The sequence below is a fragment of the Centropristis striata genome, chromosome 9, assembly GCF_030273125.1.
Source record: "Centropristis striata isolate RG_2023a ecotype Rhode Island chromosome 9, C.striata_1.0, whole genome shotgun sequence".
NCBI lineage: Eukaryota > Metazoa > Chordata > Actinopteri > Perciformes > Serranidae > Centropristis > Centropristis striata.
In genome coordinates this window covers 34,267,806-34,286,497 of record NC_081525.1, presented here as the reverse complement: position 1 = coordinate 34,286,497, position 18,692 = coordinate 34,267,806, and the positions used below count along the sequence as shown (strand labels likewise).

The 18,692-nt window shown below is 36.5% G+C and overlaps 2 protein-coding genes across 2 annotated transcripts in view; one reads left to right on the top strand and one right to left on the bottom strand.

The window, feature by feature from the left end:
* Window positions 1-6,923, bottom strand: part of faf1 (Fas (TNFRSF6) associated factor 1) — a 69,118-nt gene extending 62,195 nt beyond the window's left edge. Inside the window, exons 1-3 of the mRNA XM_059341615.1 lie at window positions 6,576-6,923; window positions 3,616-3,684; window positions 33-79 (exon numbers count right to left, since the gene is read on the bottom strand). Coding sequence (XP_059197598.1) covers window positions 33-79; window positions 3,616-3,684; window positions 6,576-6,635 — 176 coding nt within the window. The 5' untranslated portion in view covers window positions 6,636-6,923. The remainder of the gene's footprint in view (window positions 1-32; window positions 80-3,615; window positions 3,685-6,575) is intronic.
* Window positions 6,924-8,305: 1,382 nt separating this feature from the next.
* cdkn2c (cyclin-dependent kinase inhibitor 2C (p18, inhibits CDK4)) lies at window positions 8,306-14,764 on the top strand. Its single transcript, XM_059340392.1, has 4 exons — window positions 8,306-9,035; window positions 10,036-10,153; window positions 11,968-12,331; window positions 14,709-14,764. Exons 2-4 carry the CDS (start codon window positions 10,037-10,039, stop codon window positions 14,762-14,764), a joined length of 537 nt encoding a protein of 178 aa, XP_059196375.1. The 5' UTR covers window positions 8,306-9,035; window position 10,036.
* Window positions 14,765-18,692: the final 3,928 nt, after the last annotated feature.

Here is an 18,692-nt window from a genome sequence, read left to right as displayed (position 1 = left end):
TACATTAACATGTATGGCAACAGAGTTATTACCTTTGTAAGATTCCATTCTCTTGTGGTATCACTCCATTGATGGCTGCCTGTAAAGAAAGGGGGGACAATTTTACATCACAATATAATGCTGTTTTTTTGGTTTGTTTTTTCAGGTCAAGTGAACATTTTCACTGAGTTTCTGTATTGTATCAATGGCCAGTGCTTTACTACACAAAATAGTTAACTGTGCATTGAGATCCATGATTGTATCCTATCATTAATCAGTAAATACAGCATGAAAAATCACAGAATAACACCCATTACCTGGGGGCATGTTTACAAAGACCAGGAGTAGTGCTCCTAACTTACACTGTAGAAGGACAATAAAGGCTTTGCATTTCTATTCTTTCTTTCAAAGAGACTGGAAGATATTGCAGAACATATTTATATACAGGTATCTTGACAGTAAATTCTTAGAGAGCTGCACTCCATTTCTGATCTTACCATTAAGACAAAAAGTAAATTTGGTCATGGAAAGCCTTTTGTGCATGCAAAGAAACAACTCAATAAATTGTGATACAATATTAACATGCAGTTAATTACAAGGGGACATGCTATCCAGTCATCAATAACACTGATGAACCAGACAAGGACTAATATATGTTCTAAAGTTGCTACATACTTTGTCAAAAGGAATGGTGCTATATTATCCTGTACATTTTTACTAAAAACATAAAAAGCAATCTACAATCCACAAAGTATCATTTCAAAACATAACTGTATCAGTTAAATCAACATGGCACCACAATGTCATCTAATCCTGAAATCCTTATTTTGACCTATTTTGGTTGATACTGTAACATTATATCAAAGGGTTTGTTGTATTTGGCTGAGAGGTGAATGTGAGGGAGAATGATGAAATATTCAAATAGGGTGGCTGATCAGACCAAAGAGAGCTGAAAGAACAAACATGACAGTGACCACTGTCAGCTCGGCACTGAGCTTTTGTTTGAATGGACAATTGACCGGACTTCTCTCGAACACTCTCTATTCTTCACTGCAAAACAAACAAAATAAAGTCAAGTGCTGATATAATCATGCCCCCTATTCTTTTTGTACTGAATGAAGGAAATATGTAATGGCAAAAAACACATTAGGGTCTTACCAACAAAAAATAAACCAATCAATTGCCAGTGGTCTGAATAAAAGGTCGAACTGGATGGATATGACATGATCCAAAAGGCGCCAACAAGGGTACACTGTTGCATATCTCGGAGGATAACCGCCACGTGTTGATCATACTGTGAATCCATTGTCGGATTGTGCTTTGTGAGACACACACATGCAGCTTTATGCACAAGATAAACAAAACCGAGAGCCCCTCAAAGAGCTCCATAGTGCTTATTGAGGTCAAAAACTCCACAGGGCACCTTAAAGTTTCAATTAAATCAAAGACACTACAATCCTCTCAATCACACTCTATAAAGCTCTGATAGCTGCATGATCAGTGTACCAGGAAGCCACACTACCTTGTTTGTAAGTGTGTTGGCAGCAATCAGGACTAAACATACTCCAATGAAGAATTGAACACCAGTCTTTGGTCACTAAAGATTCCCTTTAATCTAGTCGTGCCTGGCCTTTTGATATCTATTTTTGTTTGTTTTGAGGTAAGAATTAATTTCTAAACTCACTCACGTAGTCCTTTCTCTCTTTTATTCTGTTATATTAATAAATGTTTTAGCATAGTTTTTGACCCGCTGCTTTTATTATTTATCAATTTGCAATGCTTATTATACCTAAAATGGAGAAGATAGGCCTATTTCATGGAAGCAATCTTGACATGTCACAGGAGGAGAGTCACTGATGTAAATAAAAAATATGGCTGAATTCCATTTAGCTGCGTCGTTTCAGAGTCCTGGTATTGCTGGTTCACTGTCACAGTTACAGCTACAGAAAGTACCTAAAGTTTGATGAAGTGTTGCTCAGATGTCAAAACTCCTTTTGAGTATCCTTTGAACATCAAACATCCACTTTAGACTTGAAAAGTGCCTGTAAGAAGTTTATAGGAATAAAAAAAAAGGCGTAGAACCCATAGACTGTATAAATAAGGTAGTACCTCATAGTCGATTCATTTCCTAAGATACAAGTTTACAGTATCAGATGAACATACTAAAGCTGCAATAAGTCCTCTGATCGATTAGACGATCAGCTGATATATAACATCCTACTATTTTGATAATCAAGTCATCATTAAAGAAATTAGTCATGCAGAAAATTCTTTTTTTAGCCTCTCAAATGTGATGATTTCCTGCTTTTCTCTGATTTATTTCATATTAAACTGAATATATTTTGGTTTTGAACTCACAAAACAAGACATTTAAAGACATCACAATGTATTATGTCAAATTGGAATGGACATGTTTCATCTTTTCTGACATTTATAGACCAAATGATTACTCCAGAAAATAAGATGCAGGTTAATCAGTAATGCAAATAATCGTTAGCTGCAGCCCTAAAACATAAAAAAGTTAAATAAAAATGTAATTTAAGTGGTAAAATTTGCTATTTGAGTTTTTTGCTTTGTTTCGAAACAAAGTTTCTGTGGCATGCTGGGAGCAATAGGAATTCAGATGAAAAAGACAACTCAAATAGCTAATAATGACATACACTAATGTACATTGTGAATAGTGAGATTGAAACAAGGCATTTAGCCATATTGTGGCAATAATATGACTTTTTTGGAACAGACTGACCATACAGATGGGCAGCAGTGGAAAAAATTATACTGAAGGATTGATTTGAGAAGTTCTTTGAATGTTTGTTACATTTATTTTGCATATTTTTTTACCTTGGATTATCTCCTCTTAAATAAATAAAAAAAACTCCAATTTTATGAAATATAACATAATAATGATAATGATCCTTCAGAGGAACAGAGCTGTACTTCGCACATCAAATGCCAAAATTCATGCATATATTGTTTAGACTGTTATTTACTATTTCTATTGATCCCAAAACTAGCTGCATCAGGATCTGGGTGGAAACATTTCCCCGCTCTGCAAACAATATCCTGGGGAAAACACTGCTCAAGAGTATCCCTTTAACTCTTTTTTTAAAAACAGCCCTACCCAACATACACAAGCACACAAGCAAACCTGTTTTGTCAAAATCTACCAGCTACTGCACAGGAACTGCAAGTCATCAGATTTACAGGGGCAGTGAGACCAGGCCTCACTGTCTGTCCTACCCCTGCTTGGACTGCTGCTGCTGTCTGCTTTGAACTCCTGCCTGCATCGGTCTAAATATAGACTGACCCTTTCCAATATGCAATGCACGGTAAAGGGCTCCTTGTTTTTCAGACTCATCATGAAGTAAATACAAAACTTGGCCGAACACATTCTTTCTCAGTGTCTCTCAACCCAACATTCACTCAATCACACCTCTCTAGACACATTGTCTCTCGCAGACAATGTGTCTAGAGAGGTGTGTCTTCACAAGACATACTGAAGTGAAGAAATGATTTGGCCATAACAAAATCATACAAAGAGTCTGTTATTGGATGTTAACTGCCCTCTTGAACTTGTACTCTATGGACTAAGTCTGTCAAAGAGCAAAGCCCAAAGCCTACAGATAATGAACTTACCACTAAATCCCAGTTATTAAGCTCTAACAGAGTGATTGCCTCTGCGATGTTGTCAATTCCAGTGCAAGCCTGTGAAAGAAAAAAGCAAAGAAAAAGAATTTACAGAGAGAAATGCATTGTATGAGACTCAGTCTGTTTTATGAAATATTCTGATGCCTGTGCAAAAAAAATACATTTCACATAAAAAACAGAAAAGAAAGAATTAAATCAACATAACATTTTAACTACTATGCTACCACCCATAACAGCAACATTTAAGGCGATGGCAGTCGTCATAAGGATGGCAGCCTCCCATTGATGTTTTGATCAAAAGTAGGCCACCATTTTTTTTTATTTTTGCCCAGTACCTTGAACTCCTGACCCCTGCAATGTAGACAAAACCAAACATGTTCTTCATAGTACAATACTTAAATTGCAAGGATGCACTTCAGGATGAAATAAAAATTGAAAATCAAATTTTGGCTTTAATAATATCTTAGATTTATTTTTTTTATTCTTTCTGTTAGTGTAAAACAAGGCAGCCAAAGGTATCCATTCCTTTTTTGGACTGGTCCTTGTGTTAGTGTTAAGTGACACATTCTCTGATGAAGTGACAACAAATTGGCACCAGCAGCTATCCCTCATGTGGGTGTAAAAGGCCCAGAGCCAGCTAAACCTTTACAAAAGGGCCTGAAGAGATAGTTTGGATTTTTTTAAGTGGGGTTAAATGAGGTTTTTACCCATAGTCAGTGTAATATCTACAGTGGATGGCGGTCAGCACACCCCTAGTTTGAAGAAGCAGGCAGGAGTACTGGTACAGAAGCTAAACAATGTAATGCTGTTGACAGGGGCAGCAGCAAGATTTAAATTTAGCCAGCTAAAAAAAAATCCAATCAGGTTTAAGTGTACACTCCAACTAGAATATTTTCATGCCTTGACATTGCCTTCAGACAGTCCTTTTCTTTGGTACTATGTATTCTCAGCAGAGAACTCTGTATTCCCTCTCATAAGTGTGACTGTGTATTAATCCATAGATCTGCTGTTTGTGAAAACAAGAGGGTATCTCTATAAATCTAATAGTATACAGAAGACAGACTTTTGCAGAGGGAGACTACATGGGTTGAAAGACTGAGAGGTGAAACTCTGGTAGAAATTGGAGGCCAAGAAAGAGGCTGTCTGATGGCAAGGTAAAGGGGTAAAAATCCAGTAAATATAGCATACATGCCAGCCTCCATCTACTGCAGATAATATACTGACTATAGATCAGAACTTCATAAAACCCCACTTTAACAAACCCCAGAACTAAACATTTAAAACTTGAAATGTTCTGCTTTATTGTTCCCATCTTATGGAAAATGCGTATATTGTACCTGTGTCAAGAACCGCCGAATGCAGGGATGTTTATAGAGTGCTCATGAGATAATTTCAGAAACGGGGGAAAGGATCCAATGAGACAACATGCAGTTTGGCTAGAGAGCAGGATCACAAGTTGATGATGCAAATTCTACTCTGCGACAACATCTCTTGTCATTTCAAATTTCTAACTGCCATCTTGTTAGTGAGATGCTCATTAAAAAAATATCAAAATATTATTGAGTAATTTCCAGGTATTTTGTCAGGGTGACCAAAGAGTGTAGACATTCACGGTGACGTTTCATGTCAAGTCTCTTTATACTAAAATAATCTATACTACAATAACAAACCAATGAACGGGACACTGCCAAAGGCAAGGCCGATGGTTAATTGTCCAAGTGTACATTTTCAAGGAAGGATATATATACATTTATAATTGATGTCATTACTAATAGTATGCTTTCTTTAACCCTCCTGTCGTCCTTCCGGGTCAAATTGACCCAATCTGTTTTGACTATTCCTTCTTTCCTCCCCCCTCCTGTCTTCCTCTCTTCTTTCCTCCTTCCTTCCTTCTTTCCTTCCCTCGCCCCTCCTTTCTTTCTTTCCTTCCTTTCCTCCCTCCTTCCCTTCTTTTCTTTCCTCCTTCCGCTATCTCCTTTCCTTTCTCTCTTCCGTCCTTCCTCCTGATTTCCTCTCGTTTCCTCCTTCGTTCCTTCCTTCTTTCATCCCTCCCGCCTCCATTCCTTCCTCTATCCTCCTTCCTTCTTCCTTTCCCTCGCCCCCCTTTCCTTCCCTCCTTTCTTTCTTTCTTTCTTTCCTTCCTTCCTTCCTCCCTCCTTTCTGCCCTCTTTCCTTCCTGCCTCCCTCCTTTTCTCCCTCCTTACTTCTTTATTTTTTCCTTCCTTTCTTCTCCTCCTCCCCTTTCTTTCCTCCATCCTCCTTTTTTTCTCTCTCCTTTCCATTCTTTCTCCCTTTCCTCCTCTCTTCTTTCCTTCCTCCATCCTTCTTTCTTTCCTTCCTTCTTTCCTCCATCCTTTTTTACTTCTCTTCGCGTCCTTCCCTCTTCTTCCTTCCTTGACCCGAGGACAACAGGAGGGTTAAGCATGCAAACCAACCAAACGGGATGCTAAAATACTGTTGGGTAATTGTTAACCTGCATGTTGAAATCATCAAAACATACTCCCCTAGCTGCATGTTGTGCTATAAACCTGGTTTCTTGGAGAGAAAGACGCGGTCTCTGAGGAGGATTTAAAGCCCTGGTAGGATGTGTAAACAAGTTGACAGATCCCGTGAGCCCCGTAGCTCTCACTTAGCTAGCGTTAACTAGTGGATCGTTGTTACTGTCAAACAAGCAAACTTGAACCCAGCGATAAACACACATGACTGCACAGTTTAGACGGGTGGATTTGGGGCAGCCGCTATCTGATAGCGAGCTTACAGCTAAAAAAAATACCTTGAGAATCAGTTAGCAAGCTGTCAGTGAGTTAGCTTGGTGAGCTAGCAGCAGACAGCGAAGCTCAGCTCTGCTCTTGTTTACGGTTGTTGACAGCAGCCCGAGACTATTCAACAACGGCAAACGGATTACTTACTACTGGATGAGATATATAGGACATACAAAAGAGACACACCTGAAAGTCGGCCAGAATCATTTCTCTATCCATGTTGCTCTCGCCGCTTTCGGAGGCCATAGCAATGACTGGCTAAAAGCAATTCTTCTTCCACTGGCTCCCGTCGCTTTCTCGCCTCACAGAGGAACACTGAGTACTAATAAAACACTTTGCTTGGACGAGGCGACGAGTGAGAGGTTGACAAATTGGAAATGTGGAACTTTATCGGGATTTAGCCGCTCCAGATAGTCAATATTCTGGAAAATAACGCTACAGTGTTCAGTTATCTCCTATCATTATTGTCATCCAGTCATAGCACCCAGTCCATGCTTTACGGCTGACGTAAACTGACCGCAGTTGTTGTAAAACGTGAGTCCGGGACGTGAGGTTGATACTTACAGCTGACTAGATTAGACATGAGAAGTCCCTTTCATGCTTGTCTTCCTGAAAAAGACGTTGAAAGAAATCTCCTTTTTTCAATATCAATGTGTTTGGAAGCCTCATTTCTATCTACATTTAAATGTTTCCGTTTGATCTTGAGTAGTGCCTTTAAAGGAGCTCAAATACAGATAGGCTACAATATACATATATAATAGTTTTAAAGTCAGGGCTTTCCCACATAGGTGTGCAGGTAAGAGCAATTTTGCCTTGAGTCCTTCTCATTCCAAGGACCCATGGATTTATTTCTGAATGAGCTGAGAGGGCACAGGCCAAGGGACCCAAAGTATCAGGGCCCCCCATGGCCTTCACTTGCAAAATGGCACTAGCAGAGATATCTACCAAACATGAAGAGGGGCAAAATGACCAAAGACATGCAAAAACCCACAGAGATACAATGACTACACAGAGCAGCTACAAGGAGATGCAGAAAAAAAACAGAAAGAGACACAGGATGATAAGAAGGAGGCACAAAACCACCACAAAAGACATAGGATGACACCAAGGAGACACAAAATAACCACAAAAGACACACAAAGACTACAAAAAGATACAAAACAGCCATAAAGAGACTTGGGATGACTACACAGATACAAAACAACCACAAGCAGACACACAAAGACTACAAGGAGACATTAAAAAAAACCCTCAAAGAGACAAAGGGTGACTACAAGGAGATGCAGAACAACTACAACAAAAAGAAGAGGCACAAATGAGTAGACACAAATCAGCCAAAAAAAGACACAAATGGTGATGAAAAAACTACAACAAAAAAGAAGTAAAACCACAAAGTCTGGGGTGTCTTGCTTGCTTGCTGTTGCATGTCTGTGACTGTGTATATAATGCATAGATAGATAGATAGATAGATAGATAGATAGATAGATAGATAGATAGATAGATAGATAGATAGATAGATATACTTTATTTATCCCAAGCTGGGAAATTACAGTGATAGATAGATAGATAGATAGATAGATAGATAGATAGATAGATAGATAGATAGATAGATAGGTAGATAGACAGACAGACAGACAGACAGATAGATAGATAGATAGATAGATAGATAGATAGACAGACAGATAGATAGATAGATAGATAGATAGATAGATAGATAGATAGATAGACAGATAGATAGATAGATAGATAGATAGATAGATCACAGCGCTGCACTGGACACCAAACCATCACTAGAGGGCGACATGATAAAAGAAAAAGATGCTGTGATGCCCAGAGCCGATGACACTACAAAATTCGCTCTGGCTCTTTCACTGGAAATTATAGTTGCAGATGAGGTGAGGCACGCTGTTTTTTTAAATTTGCAACAGTGTAGCTGTGTTTGCTGAGATAAATCTCGCCATCGCAGCAGTAACTGCGGGCACCTTTATCACCGCTGCGTTGTCACAGCATCACGGTTACGCTTTAGATCACGGGATTTTGCTTCTATCCAATCACGCCATCATTTTTTTGGGTGGGTAGTTCAAAATTGTATTTCTCTCCTTAACTGTAAATGCGAACATTTTGCCTTTTGCGGCTCAATCTGCGCTGCAAACGAGCCGTATTGTGTGATGACAGTGACGGTATCACAGAAGGAGCAGGAGGACGTTGAGTCTGTAGCTAATTTCGAGAGAAATTCAATCGGACATCGCTGTGTTCATGGAGGATTACCGTTTCATGGAGGATCGTCGTACTGGGTTGTGTTGCTTTGGTAAAGAAACCTCGTCATGACGCGGTCTGTGGAGCGGATCGACTCTCCTCATCGAGTGCACGCTGACAATACAGCATGATGGCAGCCGAGAACTGACACGCACGTTTTATTATTTTGGAAAAATCATTTGAAATTGAGCGGGAAGTGATCGTGACATCACATATTTTGACAATCTGCGCAGATGTAACCATGTTGTGTGAATGTAGGCTATTCAGTTATTCGCTGTCGTCTTTGTTATTATTTTTGCGTTGCTTTTTTTCACCAGTCGACTCGGCAGGATGGCGCCCATAAGATACATGGAGGAAGGCTTGAGCTGTGTTAATCACATTTAAAGTAAGGTGGGTGCTTTTGTGTTGTTGCTGTTTGTTTGTGTTGTTTTGTTTTACAAATATCAATCCTACAGATTTAACATGAAGTTACTAAAGCTATTATCACTACCTGCAACTATAACTATTATTATTATTATTATTATAGTATACTATACTGCTATCTTTAAGAACTATCATAGTTGCATGTATAGGATATATTATAGCCTATACATAATATACACAGGGGATATAACCCAGATTACAGCCATAGGTTACAGCCTATATTTAGGCATGTTGTAGCCTAAATACGTGCCTTTGTGGCTTACCTAAAGGAAAAGTAAACATGTTGTGTATTCGATTAAATCCAGAATCTTCCTCAGATCACATGACAATCAGGTCTGTGAGATGGGGCTCTAACAACACGTTGCTTTTTTTGTTTCTTTATAATTATAATCTATAATGCCTCAAACTAAATCAAAACGAAAAATGGCAGTCTCACAGAGGTGGCAGATAAGTGTCTCAGCTCTGGATTGTTAACTAAAACAACTTTAAGGCCTAGGCCTATATGACTGAAAGTAATTAATATATTTGAATTTAGAGTTAAAATGCAGATTATAGGGTTAGATGGATTTATTGTTCCTCTGGATGCTGATTGAACACTGAAAGCAGTATCACCGGTTTCCATGCAAAATGCATCTCAGCAAATTCTTGCAGGAGGGGGTTTGCTAAAAGTAAAATAACCTTCCAGTTTCTAGTCCTCATCAATCAATATTGCAAAATGATTTGAAATTAAATTAATCATTTTGCATAGCCTACGTGATAACCATCAAACTCATTTGAATACTTTAAAGTATATGTTTTTACAATGCCAGACTCAGACTCAGATCAAGCCCATATGTGGTGTGATGGGAGGGAGGTGCTTATGAGCTATATTTCTTCAGGCTCCCATTTTCGCATCACAGTATTCGTCCACACAGCCTGTTAGAAACCTTGACTTCTATCTGTTTCTATGTTTTTGTTCTTTTACAAGAATGGCTGACGCCCTCTGCAATGCCTCTGCCAAAGGAAATTTACAGGAAGTGTTGTTTTTGCTGCAAAATGGAGCAGATGTTAATGCCTTTAATAAATACAACAGGACTGCCCTGCAGGTTAGTAAAAATCACTTTCAAATGAATTTGTGTCGAAGTAAACTTGGGAAAATGTGTTGTGGTCAGTTTTGTTGATTGTAGTGTTACTATCAGCCTGCTTGACTTGTTGTATAGTACAGAATATAAGGCATAATCATATTTATCTTCAAATATCCAGCAGATTTTGTTCATCATTATATAAAATAAAATCGTCTAAATAGATATAAGTACTTTCATAATAAGAAATCTGTGGACAACTGGCAGAGAGGAGTTTGGACTATCTGATCTAAATACACTAAGTCAATATAGCTAAATATTCTAACTGAATCGTTTTAAAATTCATAGATCTGCTTTTATTAATTATTTCAAGCCAGGTTATCATAAATACATGTATTAATATTAATAAATCTGTGCTTTTTATGAAAAAAAAAAAGATGTCCTTTGTGTCACTATCAGTTCAACAATTTGATGTTTAATTCCAGCATACAGATTTTGAACTTGATCCTTAGAAAAAAAACTTTCTCAGGGAGGCCTATAATAAAGAATAAGCCAGTTTCAGTAAAGTTATATTAGAAGAAATGCATGCTTGAAATGAAGGTCACTAGCAGCCTAGAGTGTGAGGAAGGAGAAACAAAATGGTGGTGATCAGGAAACTGGTGAGTGAGGCCTTGTCCACAATCATGCCTGTTCCTGCTCGAAACTTTAACACGCCCAGATTGTTTTTGAGATAGTTATATAAAATACTGGTGGTGCTACTGTCCCTTCTAAAAGGCTTAAAAAGTGATAATAATTCAGTTATGATAATAATAATAATGCTTTTAACATTATCAATGGAGTGGAGTCATTGTATTCTCATCCTGCATCTCTCATATGCAGCTCTAATTTTGTTTAAAGTTGTTATTTAAAAAGAAATATCATCCCTCTGAATAGGATTGTCTTTTTATTATGCATGCATATATATATATATATATATATAAAACTCTTAATAGGATATTATATATTCTTAGGCAGATTTATTTTTCTTCTGTTCACTCAATATGCATTGAAAAAAATAAACTATTAACATTAACATGCTAATTATATATATATATATATATATATATATATATATATATATATATGTATAAAACTCTTAATAGGATATTATATATTCTTAGGCAGGTGTGGAAAAAATGCCTAGAAGAATTGATGCTGGTTTGAAGGCAAAGAGTGGTCACACCAAATATTGATTTGATTTAGATTTATTTTTCTTCTGTTCACTCAATATGCATTGAAAATAGTAAACTATTAACATGCTAATTATATATATATATATATATATATATATAAATATATATATATATATATATATATATATATATATGTATATATATATATATATATATATATATATATATATATATATATATATATGTATATATATATATATATATATATATATATATATATATATATATATATATATATATGTATAAAACTCTTAATAGGATATTATATATTCTTAGGCAGGTGTGAAAAAATGCCTAGAAGAATTGTTGCTGGTTTGAAGGCAAAGAGTGGTCACACCAAATATTGATTTGATTTAGATTTATTTTTCTTCTGTTCACTCAATATGCATTGAAAAAAATAAACTATTAACATTAACATGCTAATATATATATATATATATATATATATATATATATATATATATATATATATATATTTACACACACTATTATTATTATTATTATTATTATTATTATATAATTATTATTATTATTAGTATAGTATAGTTTTATACTCTATATTTTTGTAGCAGTGGCATTCACCTTGATTTCTCATCCCTCCATCAGGTGGTGATGTTAGGGAACGCCGCCGTGATGGAGGCGCTCCTCTCGGCGGGGGCTGACCCAAACCTGCCCGACCCGGCCATGAGTCTCCGCCTCACCGTGACGCACGACGCCGCGCGCGAGGGATTCATAGATTCTGTGCGCGTTCTGATGGACCACGGGGCAGATATAAACCTTACGGACGCGAAAGGTAACCTGCCGCTGCACCTGGCCGCGCGGGAGGGCCACCTGGATGTGATCCAGCTGCTGATTGGAAGCACCGCGAACCCCCAGACTCCCAACAGCATGGGTCACACGGCCGGGCAGCTCGCGCACCTCCACGGGAAGGCGGACGCTGCCCAATACATTGACAACTACTTGGGCCCACGTGAGTGGTCTGAATTATACGGTTTTTATTTCTTTCTTGCAATAAAACAGCTTCGTGCACACAGATGTCGTTCTTTTAAAGCTAACTAGGCATATGAATTCACTCTTTAAGCTTCACCGTAAAAAAAAAAAGTGGCATGGCAAGTTTTTCCCCCCAAAACTAATGAATATTGGCTAGTAGGCTACACCAACTTAGTATAAAGTATATATATAGTCTGTTACAATTAAAACCAGAATAAAACGTTAAATAAAAGTTGCGATCAATGATTGGCGAATAAACCTTTGATCTGTCAGCAGTATTAACGAGGAGCACAGTCTAAGAAAGTGGCCATATTTGCTCTCATAAGAGTATTAAATACCGTAATTAAGACAGAGCTTACATTCAGGCTTTGGTTACTCCATATCCATGGCCACAACCAATTAGCAGGTTAAAAAACCTACTGCATCTGCAAATTATTATTAGTGGTATTAACAGCCGCGACATGGGTAGAGTAGCTATGTTACAGGTTACAAAGGGCCTATGGTTGACCTTTATAAGGACATCAAGTACAATAATTTACTCTACTCACTGCCTTATATACCTACAATAGAAGTGATATATATTAAAAATGCATGTATTGTCACCATTAACCCCACCCCCCCAGTTATTGTGAAAATGATGCACTCCAGATGTGCAGAACACAAATAGCCTACTGTAAATACATAACGCTAACTGCAGCCTGACAGCTATAAACTGTCACAATCTTGCTTTAATAAAAATAATTTATGTTTAAGTGACTTGACATGCTGTACATTGTTATAATCATATAATGCTACATGGTGTTGTAGTGGTTAGCACTTGAGCCTCAGAGTCAAACTCAGAAACAAGAGTTTGCTCAGCGAGCGCTCCCTCCGCCTCTCGCCCACCGTTAGCTGGGATTGGCTGCATCCGCCCACGACCCGAGATCGCATGAGCGGTTAAGGATAATAATGAATGAATGAATGAATGAATGAATGACTCTCTATCTACTATAATGAGTATGCTTATATCGGCCTACAGAGTGTGACCTGAGGATTTGGATGTTAGTTGTTACTACAAGCCTAATGGCCAAGACACGAAAACATTGCTGCTACACACACACACCAAAAAAAAAAAAAAAAAAAAAAATCAGGCTCAGTATCACATTATTTATCTATCTATCTATCTATCTATCTATCTATCTATCTATCTATCTATCTATCTATCTTTCTAGCTATCTATCCATTCTTGCCTCTATGCATCTATTCTTGCTCGTTTCGTTTCGTTTTGTTATCATGAAATAACATGAAACTATTACATTATAACGTGAAACGTATTACGTTATAACGTGATACTGAGCCTTTTTTGTGTGTGTGGCAGCAATACGTTTCCTTACCAACAACTAATTTACAGTTGCCAGTGTTGTATCGGAGCAAAGGCACCTAATGAGGCGCACAATTTAGAAAATGTAGTGCCTCTGTCCATAAGACATACAATACATAACCAATAATAACCTTATTAGGCATTTATGTTTATGTCTTCATTTTTTAACGGCAGTGAACACTCTGTAGGCATGTATATCAATATAGTCTGAGCACATTATAGATCAGGAAAGCTATGAAACGGATTATTGAAATAGTGACTGTGAAATAGATAATTACACTCTGCACAACAAATATATATATGTGTGTGTGTGTGTGTGTGTGTGTGTGTGTGTGTGTGTGTGTGTGCGTAAACAAATGTTCACATTAAAATGTAATGCAATGCAATTAAATAAAACAGTAGGCTATACAGCTACTTTATACAAATAGGCCAAATAATTGGTGCGATTGAATGCTTAAGTGTACACGGTGTAAACTCTTATATGAATGATTTACAGTCGCACATCTCCAACAAACTTAAACAATGTTATTCTATAGTTTTATAATAAATAAAGTTATTTTTAGCTTAATAATAAGCTGTTCACGCCCAGGGGAATATGTTCCCCTACGTTCACCACCACCTTTTCACTCTCATTTTGAACTCACGATGAAAGACTTTCATTAACTTCAGTGAATCATTTAACTACCACCCTATTGACTGTGTGGTTATGGCCGCGTTTTCATGTTGTGATTTTGGATTCATAAAGGGTATAGATCTGAGAATACAAAATTTTCAAGATGGGCCAAATATCAGTAGAGCATGTTGATTTACAACACGGCCTGCTGTGCCGAAAAGCCTCTCTGTGTGAAAAGCAGAAGCTGCTGTGCAGCTGCGTATGAGCGGTTTGGCCTCTGCACAAGCCACGGAATCGAAAGTAAAAGTTTTCTTGATGCTGCTTCTAATGACACGCAGTGTCTGTGCTGTATCTGTGTTCTCTCTGTTCTTGTGATAATTATAGGGACTTACCAGTTAAGGGGAAAACTAACGCTGGTCCACATAACCATTAAGTGTTAAAGGCTTATTCAATGGTTAGATTATAGGCGTAGTTAGCAGGCGTATGACTATGAATCAATCAATCAAATAAACTTTATTTATATAGCGCTTTTCATACATATAAATGCAACTCAAAGTGCTTTGAATATGGTATTGCAACGGTTAAGAGCGTGAATATGAGTCAATGTCTCTGTAAGTGCCAAAAACTCTGAGGATGTTGGCTGTATAAACTGGTTTTGGCACACCTACTAAACTGGTTAGTTCTGCTTTAATTCCCAATGCTATTGTCATTGCTTCCACATCAGATTTTTTTGATGGCTGCTACCAAAATAATCGAGCTTTTTATTGTTGTCTAATATATTTTATTTTTGGCGCATGCTGCAGAAATACACACATTTTAAAAGTTAATCAGTGTCATCCTATATTATCGACGCCTCTATTTGTAGGCCAATATATTTGTATGGAGCTTCTGTGCAGAGTCATACAACATGATTACTTTAAATCTTAATTTATTTTTTAAATTCTAAAATAATTGTATGACGCTCTATTCAATGGTATTTTACTGATCTGCTTATATTTGATAAAGGCTGATAAATGAATGTTCTGTTAGCTAAACCAATGTCGTAAACAAATAGTTAAAAAAACAAGATCTTTTGCCTAGATACTGCCATAATAGCTGTTTTGATAGTGTGTTGGTCAGCTGATTTTACAGCATAACTCAGACATGAGCAGAACTACTGCCTAATTATCTCAGCCCAGAGCATGACCTTATGGTCACCTTTTACTATAATCCCTCTCTTGGCGATTCATATTATATGTATCTAAAAACCACACTGACAGGTTTCCATTAGATATAATAAATATTAAATAAATATTAAATATAGTCCTTGTTCTCTCTAAACTCCTCTCCTCTTTGTGTGGCTCATGAGCGTGTGTGTACGCGCATCTTGCCTGACTGCCTTTCAGTATTGTCAACGAGCTGCTGTAATAAACCCAGCAGCATTGCAGGATCATGGCATTGCACAATCTTAGTACGATGCATATTAATACAGTTTATAAAGTCAGTGGGCTCTCCTTTGTAGCGGGGTGTGGCAGTGTGGACCACTGCTACAGAGGCCGCGATTTCATTTCAACACCGTCCTCGACATTTTTCGCGAATGGTATCATTTTTGAAAAACCTTCACTTTTGCCAGGTGACATCTAGTGATGCGATGCTGCTGAAACATGTCTTTAAAGACACGAAACAATATTTAAAGTAGGTTAACAGATCCTTGGTTAACTCCATCAGTGAACAGGCCTGAGTAGCCTGAGTAGGAGGTGGCCAGAGTGTTTTAATAATCAAAAAAAGGAAAAGAAGAAGGAGGAGTCAACATATATAGAGTTTGGATTGGCTGGCCACTGTGAGGAGGAGGCACGGTGAGGCAGTGAGCGAGTCCGTCAACCTTTTATTATTAGGCTTTATTTATTAGGCCTATATTATATTTAAATATTTATATCATCTTATATTTGAGCATAGTGAGATTTTTTCCTGCAAGCATTTAGGTTTGTTTGGCTTTTTTTTTTTCACAAGTTGCATCTTCTTTTCTGTTGTTGTAATTCTTGTCTTTGTTTTATTGTAAATAAAAATAAATAACAAAATCATATTTTGTCATGACTTTTGGTATTTTTAAATAATAATATAATAATTTAAATGTATTATTTAATTCCATGGATCTCTGTGTCATGGTAAAATGTGTTTATTTCTCACATTGGCTATATTATTGCACTTATTTATTATTTTTTTAGTGTTTGTGTTTGCATAAAGATAAATCCATGAAATCAACTCTTTTAATTTTTTTCTCTCTCTCTCACAGACTAAAGGAAGGAGGAGGATGAAGAAGAAACTCGTTTTTGCTCCTGTATTTCTTATCATGTATTTTTGCTAATACTTTAACATTTGTATCTTATAATTTCTCAAATTCTTTGTTATGTTGCTGGAGTGGCTTAATAAATCAGCTTCAATTAGAAAAAAGTGTGTGAACTGTTTACACACATATCCATATTTGCATATGCAGCTTGAAGCGAAAGGACAGCCCAAACACATATTATTCATTTAAAATAAATGCTAATTTACAATATGGTTCAGAGTAATGATTGGTTATACATGTTTTTATATATATATTTAATATATTCTCATATTGCCATAGATCAGATAAAGTGACAGTAAGTACATCAGACTTCATGTAAAAACTTACATGCCTGAGTTGTGTTCAAAATGTGAAATTGTTTCCAAATTCATAATTTGATCCATTTATCTAAAATGCAGCAAATTGCACCACCACTGACTGACTATCAAAACAATCCATCATATAAATCTATAAAGCAGTAATATTTTTGAAGATTACAATGTGTAGGTAATAACAATGTGTCAAAGAAGCACTAATTCAACTAATATTGTTTGTAAAGATGTTGCATTTTGGTTAAACCTAAATTAGTTTTGTAATTCTACTTTGTCTAATAATAATTTCAGGAAATCTCTATGCGACAATATTTTACTGATCTGCTTATATTTGAAAAGGCTGATAAATTAATGTTCTGATTAGCTAAACCAATGTCATAAACAAATGCTTAAAAAAATTACATATATATATACAATTTACATATATATATATTATATATATATATAATATATATATATATGTAAATATATATATATATATATGTAAATATATATATTATATATATATATATATATATATGTAAATATATATATATATATATATATATATATATATATATATATATATATTGCAGCCCAGCTCTATTGTCTCGACACATTGCTACTAACTGTTTGGATTTGGTGTTGAACAGCTTTTTTAACATTCACAAACATAACTCAGACATGACCAGAACTACTGTTTTATCTTTTCAGCTCAGAACATGACCTTATGCATGGACGTGGCGATCCACATTATATGCTTGTATTTTAAAAGGCACACGGAAAGGCTACCATTAAAGAGTCCTTTAGAGTTTTCTGTAAACTCCTCTCTGTGTGGCTCGTGAGCATGTGTGTACGCGCACCCTTCCTGCCTTTCACTATTGTCAATGAACTGCTTAAAAAACCAGTACTGCAGCATGATATGAATGCACAATGTTAGTACACTGCTCATTAATAAAGTTAGTAAATTCAGTGGGCTATCCTTGTAATAACAACCCTTTCACTCCTCTCTCTTCCTCCCCCTGCTGTTAGATTAATGTGAATGTAAAAAATATTGCCAAAGCACGACATAATAAAAAGCAGACATATAGCCCTGTGTGTTTCCATTTTAATCAGTGTGTAGATGTCAATATTTCACAGTTTAAAGTCTTCTGATAATTAATAGTCAAATTATAATTAAGACAAAAGTGACATTAAAGTGCGTGTGTGTGTGGATATATCACTTACTTTGTTTTAGATGATTTCACAGTTGTAAATGTAAACAATCCAAATGTGTTAATTTCCTGTTGAGGTGGAAAGATGAACGTCAGCTGACAGGAAGTTAACATTGATCAAGATGTTAATGCATGGGCCCAGTTCCATTGAAATGATCTATAAGATTATTTTTCCTCCCCAACTACATTATACCACAGATTTTGAGTTTTGCTGTTTAAATTGAGCATTTGAAAAATCCAGTGCTAATATACACTCCTGAGCTGCTGGGCACAGGTGAATAAGAGCAGAAGGAAAATGGAGGAATATGGATTTGAGGAGTGATACCTTCAAGTTTACCTATATAAATAACTTAATATAACAAAAATCAATCGGGCAACATGACCACTGGAGGATTTGGTAGAGAAATGAGTCAGGTTTTTTTGCTTGCAATGTAAAAGAAGATAATGATGTAATACTAAACTAGAAGGAATACATCAGTGCCAACCATTTCATGAAAAAATGCTCCAGAGACAGGCCAATTTTTAGAGAGGGAAAAAC